At 37.9% G+C, this 8,540-nt stretch overlaps 1 protein-coding gene across 1 annotated transcript; it reads left to right on the forward strand.

The window, feature by feature from the left end:
* The first annotated feature begins 278 nt into the window (after positions 1 to 278).
* Positions 279 to 1,265, forward strand: LOC138615231 (trace amine-associated receptor 1-like). The gene has a single exon (XM_069688821.1). It carries the CDS (start codon positions 279 to 281, stop codon positions 1,263 to 1,265), a length of 987 nt encoding a protein of 328 aa, XP_069544922.1.
* Positions 1,266 to 8,540: the final 7,275 nt, after the last annotated feature.

Below are 8,540 nucleotides of genomic sequence, written 5' to 3' on the forward strand. Positions count from 1 at the left end.
ATATTAGCAGTTCTGGGTAAATTAATTAATACATTATGGTATTCTGCCATCTCATGTTATCCACATGAGGAGTCATGCATCTGATTGGACAATTACAGAATGTATGAGTTATGGTAATGAGATAGGGGCTGATAAAATCAAGACTGTGCTCAGTGGCACAGTAATGAAAGATACCCGTGCAAATTGATGCCTTAGTGATACTGAGCATTTAATTAACTGAAAATCCTTCTGTACTTCTAATCAACTATTATTGTATTTTTGCATTTGTAGAGGGCGACATGTCACCAGGAGTCTCTGTGAACCGCACAGATGTTGATGACATACATCCTTGTTATGAAATAGATATGGTCTCTTACATAGTGACAAACAAGCCTTCATCAATATGTGTTTTATTATGTATTTTCCTTGGCTCGTTATCTGTTGTAATTGTGTGTGGAAACCTTCTCATAATAATCTCCATCGTTTACTTCAAACAGCTCCACACTTCCACGAACTACCTCATCCTCTCTCTGGCTGTGGCCGACCTGCTTGTTGGAGTTTTAGTTTTTCCACTCAGCATGGAATTCACTGTCAGCGCCTGTCTGTATTATCAAGATTTATTCTGCAAGGTACGAGAAAGCTTTGATGTTACACTGAGCACAGCTTCCATTTTGAACCTATGTTGTATTTCCATTGACAGATACTATGCAGTGTGTCAGCCGCTGACATACAGAACTAAGATAAATGTTCATGTTGTTGTGATCATGATCCTGGTGACCTGGAGCATTTCTATTCTTGTTGCCATTGGCTTTATTATTGCAGGATTAAACCATGAAAAATGCAAAGAAAAATGTTACTTTTATGTTCTGCTTGCAAACATGCTGGGACCTATTTTCTCATTTTACCTCCCAGTGACTATAATGCTGTGTATCTACCTGAATATTTTCCTTGTTGCACTGAGACAGGCACGGAGAATCCAGAACACAACAAAGTCTGGAGCAGCTGTCAGTAAGATGGAGAGGAAGGCCACCAAAACTCTGACTATAGTTATGGGAGTTTTTCTGATGTGTTGGCTGCCTTTCTTTCTCTGTTTTTCCTTTCAGCTATTAGATAACGTGAGTGTACCAGTTGCAGTGAATGAACTTCTTAACTGGTTTGCACTGTCCAATTCAATGCTCAATCCATTCATTTATGCTTTCTTTTACAGCTGGTTCAGGTCGGCTTTCAGGATTATTATTACTGGAAAAATATTTAAAGGTGATTTTGCCAACACAAAACTACTTTGACATGTTTGGAGTGCTGAAATAGTTGCTGTGTCAAACTACACTGTGCAGACTGTAAAGCTTATTTCGGTAAATTAGTGACATACAGCTATATAAGGAAGATTGACTTGAAAATAGCAGCCTTAGTGTGAACATTATATATTCATGATTTGTTTGAATATTTATAAATTAGACCATATAAGACATACACTGTTTATGAAACCACGCAATAAAAGGTACACAATGTGTAAATATATATTCTTGTATGTTCTTGTGCCAACACTTTTCATAATTACACTGAGGGAGATATTTTACTCAGTACTGATTATTTTGCAGTTTGATAAAAGAAAAGTATAAATAAATATATATATATATATATATATATATACATATATAAATAAATATATTTATATAGAATATATATATAAAGAAGAAATAGTTTGTTTACTGACTTTGATCAATGGGTGAAGTTTTAAAACACTTGATGAGGGCAGTTTGCCTATCAGGAATCATACTGGTGTTATTATAATATTGGCTCCAAACTATCTGTCCGGTTGAGGCTCTATTTTAACAATCTGTAGTCATGGATACATTTGTATGTAATCTTTTATGATGAAGAGAAAAATCTATGATTTTCATTGAAATAATTTGAAACTGACAAAAGTAACAGAATATTTGAAAATACACAAACCAAAGTGAAAGTCATGCTGTCACATTTTAAAGCATTTTAATAGAAAACAACAATATATCGTCAGCAGACCTCTATGTAGCTCAACACATAATCCTCTGCTGCCAGAGGGAGTCAGGTGTGTGTGTGTGTGTGTGTGTGTGTGTGTGTGTGTGTGTGTGTGTGTGTGTGTGTGTGTGTGTGTGTGTGTGTGTGTGTGTGTGTGTGTGTGTGTGTGTGTGTGTGTGTGTGTACAGCCTCACACAGCCTACTGTGTGCAAACAAATTATATATCATATATTTTTACTTACAAACTTTTTTTTAGATTTTTGTTTGCAGTGATAAAAATTTGCTTTTTATATTATAAAGATGCAAAAATACCTTCATAAACGATAATGTCCTCTTCTTTCGTAGAGGATGGTGTATCCTATGCTAAAGGAGATAAGAAGGAAGCATTGAAACATCTTTCCTTGGCATTTAAAGGATTGAGATAGCCCTTATTAGTACTTCCACGTCATTTCACACAGTTAGAAAACTTCTGAAGCAAAACTGACTATTCGCACCCTGAGCTTCAATAGCAGTCTTATAATATGTGTGATGTCACGGAGGCTATATCCATGTGAGAAAATTCACTAAAGTGCATTTAAACCAAACTTTTTCCAGTTGAGACCATTTAAGTTGGGCTGAGAGTCAGAAACCTCTTTTACAATTTATCACTTCATGTGTTTTAGGTGGATTTGATTGCTGGAAAGCTACCAGGTATCAAAAATGGTACTTAATGCAGGGTGTTGCAAAATGATTATGAAGTAAAATGAGTTTACTCATATGTTGAGTAGTTGCTTAGTTCACTTTTGTGTAGGTACATATACTTCCTGTCTGATGGGGGTGTACCAAATGAGAATGAATGTAAGTATCTGAAATTGACTTTCTCTCCAGTTTTAAGCTACTGTTCATGATACACTTTTTACATGTTGGCTGTTTTCAACTATTTATTTTAATGGGAGAAAGGGTTTCAATAATCAAATGTAGTTTTTACATCATTTTTAAGAACTATTGCATCAGGCTACATGGAAGGACAGGGGTAAGGTCTCCCAACAGATAGTCCGCAAGAAATGGACCATTTTAGTCCAGTTGTAACATCTGTTATCTCTGTGATCTTAGCAGGATCCATCAAGCTGATTTCAACCCCCACATGCCTGCAGGATGTGAAGTGTTGGTAAACTCCTCTGGCCTTCTTTATCACCCTTTTACCTCATAAAAACCCCAACTTCTGCCACAAGTGACGGCATCCACACCCTTTTGGTTCTATAAAACCTGTCACTTTGGAGACCACACCTGCCCAGCCGAAAACCACAGAATAACCCCTTTAAGCCTTTGGGTCAATAGACCAACTCCACAGTTGACACTCTCCAGACACCAGATGACCTCCAGCATTGACCACGTCTCAAGATCCACGTCTCCATCATGTGGTCAGATGTTACCAAAAGCTCACAAACTATAAGAATAAATTATGGATTTGGTGATTCATGACTACATATACTGCTGTTATGTATGCTATTATATTATTATACTAACAGTGTGATGTTAATCAAAAGTTTAGGTGAAAACTATAAAACTATATCCTGAGTCTAGAGAGGAGAATATTGTTTAACCCAAATTCTCTACCTCATTCTCTCCCACCCCTCTCTCTCACCTCTCTGTCTGAGTAATTAGGTAAAATGACCTTATCGTTTATAATGTGATCTGTGATAATAATATATCTCATAATATGTTGGTGAAGTGAAATAAGGTACTTCTTTTATACATAGTTTGAATCAAATCGTGTTAAACACTGGACCTTATGTCCTGCCAGCTAGCCTGTCAGCTGTTCTACCAGCTGTCCTGCCAGCTCCCCCCCCCCACCCCCCACCCCCGTGAGAGTCAGTTGAGTTGCCCTCCCGACTCGGGAGGAAATAGACTGTAGGTACCACCTGTGTTCAATAAAGACCGTTTTGAACTTATACCCGAGTCTGTGTGCCTGCGTTTGGGTCCTGTTACACCTCACCTCATAACACCATCCTCTTTAGCTTAAAAGAGGGAGACTCAAGCTGATCATTCAGATTCGTTTTTTCTTTCATCTACCTTTTTGTTAAGCTGTAGCGCACATCATAATTAAAGTCTCAGAGTACGTCAGCAACTTCGCTGATTATGTACTCAATTCAACCCATTTTGACGAGCCTCACTACCAGTAATTTTGTTAACGCTGCGGCCAGGCCAGCTCCAAGCGTTCATCAGAGTTACAAGTAGGGACGATTCGTGAATCGCCGACCCAACTCTCAACCGGCCGATGCTGGCTGACCGAGACATCTTCCGCCTCTCTGCCGGACGACCTCCACGGGACCTCAAGGCCAGCTTCTGCCAGACGAACCAAATTGGAAGCTGAGAACGGGAGGAAGCCCCCGTTATTTGACTTCCATCTACCGGACCTTTGCACGACACCATCTGGACCCGTTTCCAACCCGTGGTCACATCACAAAGTAGGCTGGTTCGTTTATCAGGGTGGAGAATTCAAAATTTGTATTATAGACTTATATTTCACTCATTCAGTTCTTTCTCTGTTAGCACAGTAACAATTCCCTCTTTCACTTCATTGTCAGTAATCAGAAGTAATTTGTGCATTTTCATTCATATAAACACATCTGTCATCAAGTCATTTCTTGTGAGAAATTATACAATAAATCCTTTTAAATTAGACCCAACTGTGTCATGGTGGTATCTTTCTGAATATATATATATATATTGTACTTCGCTGTGGTCTGCTGGGGGAGCAGCATTGGAGCCGGTGACACCAACAGACTTAACAAACTGGTTAAGAAGGCCGGCTCCATCATTGGCTGCAAACTGGACAGTATGGAAAAGGTGGTGGAGAGGAGGACGCTGAACAAACTATTATCCATATTGGATAATCCTGACCACCCTCTCCACCACCTGCTGCAGGGACAGCGGAGCACTTTCTCCAAAAGACTCCTCCAGCTCCACTGTCACAAGCACAGATACAGGAGATAATTCCTGCCGACCGCAATAAGACTATACAATAACTCACCTCTGGCAAAATAATACTGTTGACTGTGTTTTTTGGTTGTTTGTATATAATATATATAGATATATATATACTGTACTACATACACTGTATATACTGTGCATTTTATATTTTATATTTATATTTTATAATTTTACTGCTATTTTATTGCTTTTCTATTATTCTATTATTATCTTATTGCTTCTGTATGCTGCTGTAGCGAAAAAATTTCCCCTCGGGGATTAATAAAGTAACTACCTAACCTAACCTAACCTAACCTATATCAAAGAATTTGAGGTCCGATACGAGAATTCCAATTCGGGTTATGATTGACTGATTTCATATTCATTTTGAATTAATAATTTGTCCAATATTGGACTGGTATCCCTTCTAATAACAAGATCAATATTTAATCCTCAGGAAGTAAATAGACATAATGCTACAATTTAAAGTTATAAAAATTCCATACTGTATAACACTGGGGCATATTTGTAGTTGCATCTTATAGTATTTTAATGAATGTAGAGTATATAGAGCTTTATGGCTATATTAAAACATTAAACAGGAACCTTGACAAACAGACATCTATGTAAAAACTTTAGCCAAATATGACTGTACTATATATGACTTTACAAGTATGGTTTAGAACTCCCACCTCAACTTACTCATATAGATCCAATGTAAGACCTGCGATAGAAAAGCTCTCTATGTAAAATGATCATAAACAAATTAATATTATGATCAGAAGGGTCTTTGTTTTCAGAAATAAAACGAGAATTACTGCCTCGTGGTTGTATGCCTCCAACAAGTCAAGTTGCAGTTTGCAATAATATCTATCGAGACACATCATTTATTTTGTGAAGACTTTGAAGGAATCCTTATAAATGTTCCCATTCTTGGTAAATGAAGCTGATTGACAATCAACAATACTTCAAATATAGATGTTGCTTCAAAGATGCTATGCATTCTAAAACGTGAATTGACACACATCTCTAACCCGACAGCACAGAATGTCTCTATACAATCACCACAGTTTCAAAGTGCACACGCAAGATTAGTGTCCCCAGTTCAGCATAACACCAATTTTGTCAAATATGGCCACCATTTCCCCTTCCCTGCAGAGTAATGTAACAAAGAAGTTGACCTGTGACCTTTTGAATATAAAACGTACCACTTCATAATTTTATCCTTTTAGACATTTGTGTGAAATGTTGCTATTATGGTATGAATTATTGAGTCATGGCCAAAAATATGTTTTTTGGGGTCACCATGACTTTTCACCTCCAATATCAATTCAGTTCATCCTTGAAGTCACAGTTTGCGCTTGAAATAAGATAAAGGATTCATGATATCCTGAAAATGCTGCTTAAACCTCCAAAACTGTGAAGAGGGAGCAACGTTACATTGCTGCGATGGTCAAGTAGGTCTATTATTTGTATTCTGTCCTCAGATCCCTGCATAACATTCTGCAATAGCCATGGCTTTGTAGGAGTTTTTGTGGATGACATGGAAGCATCACTGGTTTGCCATTTTCAAGAGCATTTTACATTAGCTAGTAGTGGTGGGGAAAAGCCCGACCAATGTAAAGACAATAGGGGACACTCACATCTGGCTAGAATGGTGGGTCATGCTTATGGAGGGGTGGCAGGGTCCAAGACCCAAACTAGCCAGCCGTCAGACCAAGATGAAGATAGTCAGAGCCAGGTCGAGAGCCATGGTCATGTTAGGTGAAAGTCATGCTGTCACATTTTAAAGCATTTAAAAAAAATTAAAAAACAGAGGGAGCAAGGTGTGTGTGTGTGTGTGTGTGTGTGTGTGTGTGTGTGTGTGTGTGTGTGTGTGTGTGTGTGTGTGTGTGTGTGTGTGTGTGTGTGTGTGTGTGTGTGTGTGTGTGTGTGTGTGTGTGTGTGTGTGTGTGTGTGTGTGTGTGTGTGTGTGTGTGTACAGCCTTACACAGCCTACTGTGTGCAAATGTAACCGGCGCCAGACCTAGGGGTATCTGGACCGGTAGCATGTGATACACAGGCTGAACAGCACTGTGGATCTGTGGTTCACTGCGGATCAACGAAGAAACATACGATGAGGTAACGTCTTCATCAAGCCAGCGCCATTTTATTCTTACTCTATATCAAAAATATTTTCTTATACTACACTCGTACATTAGTATTCAAAACAATAGGAAAATACAGAAAAGTGCAAATAAAATATCAGTCATTAGAAAAATAAATAATATTCTTTCTGTTACTCAAATAAAATGTGTGACTATCAAACATACCAGATTCACAACAACTCACTCCGTTGGCGAAAAGCACAACATGGCGGTTGGTGGCGGCAACGGCTGAACAGCAATATAAAAGTAACTCTAAACAACATTTTATGGTGAAACTCATTTCTAAACACTGAAAGCTGTAACATTTTAAGTAACGTGACAATACGTATATGCATGTAAAATCATTTCTCAAAGTTACACAAAATTACATTCACAACCCAGCTTTACTACATGTAGCGGCTAACTGGCATCTAAACCGCGGCCGTTACTCTCGGCAAATTTATTCGGTTTAAGTACACACTCCGACATCACATATCTATCACAGTAATCTCAAAACACAGCAAAGTTGTTCCTGAAATATTCATCTTCGTGTGACAGTAAACTTAAAGAGTCATACGATGAGGTGACGTCTTCATCAAGCCACAGCCATTTTATTCTGACTCGGCTGCATTGGGCATGAAGAGAAACTTCACGATGCGTTTATGTACACTCGGTTAGCGTAGTTTCTTCAGTGGTATCTCCAAAAAATAAGAGGGGTGTCTGTTTCATCATAAAAAAAAACTTTGCTACGTTTTCAACCTATTACACAAACAAATGCAAACACTTGCTATATTTTTAATTCCAAACTTTTTTTCAAAATAAAACGGCAAAAAAAAAAAGAAGTCAGGTGATGTTGTTACAGATTGAAAGAGTCTATTTGAGGAGCTGGATGGATGTGTTACAACATTTATTATTAACTCAGGAACTGCTTGTTTCCCATTTCCAAGCTTTTTGCTTGCATTATAGACAAAAAAATACTTTCATGCAGGATTATGTCCTCTTCTTTCGTGTAGGATGGTGTATCCTATGCTAAAAGAGACAAGAAAGAAAGCATTGAAAGACCTTTCCTTGGCATTTAGATAATTAAGACAGCTCTTATTAGTACTTCCAGGTCACTTCACTCAGTTAGAAAGGTTCTGAAAATTGAGTATTTGCACTGAGAGCTTCAATATCAGTCTTATAATATGGGTAATGTCACGGAGGCTACGTTCATGTGAAAAAATTCATAAAAGTGCAATTAAACCAAAGTTTTTCCAGTTGAGGCCATTTAAGTTGGGTTGAGAGTCAGAAACCTCATTTACACTTTGTCACTTCATGTGTCTTAGATGGATACGATTGCTGGAAAGCTACCAAGTATCAAAAATGGTACTTGATGCAGGTTCTTGCAAAATTATTATGAAGTAAAAATTGTTTACTCATATGTACCTGGTAGTTGCTTAGTTAATTTCTTTGTGAATACATATACTTCCTGTCTGATGGAGGCCA

Source organism: Brachyistius frenatus, unplaced genomic scaffold (assembly GCF_029030835.1).
Source record: "Brachyistius frenatus isolate BFR_SWC_R1_liver_20210118 unplaced genomic scaffold, ASM2903083v1 Contig_797, whole genome shotgun sequence".
Taxonomy (NCBI): domain Eukaryota; kingdom Metazoa; phylum Chordata; class Actinopteri; family Embiotocidae; genus Brachyistius; species Brachyistius frenatus.

Excerpts from the sequence above, each read along its gene's own strand:
- LOC138615231 (XM_069688821.1), top strand. The coding sequence starts at position 279 with ATGTCACCAGGAGTCTCTGTGAACCGCACAGATGTTGATGACATACAT.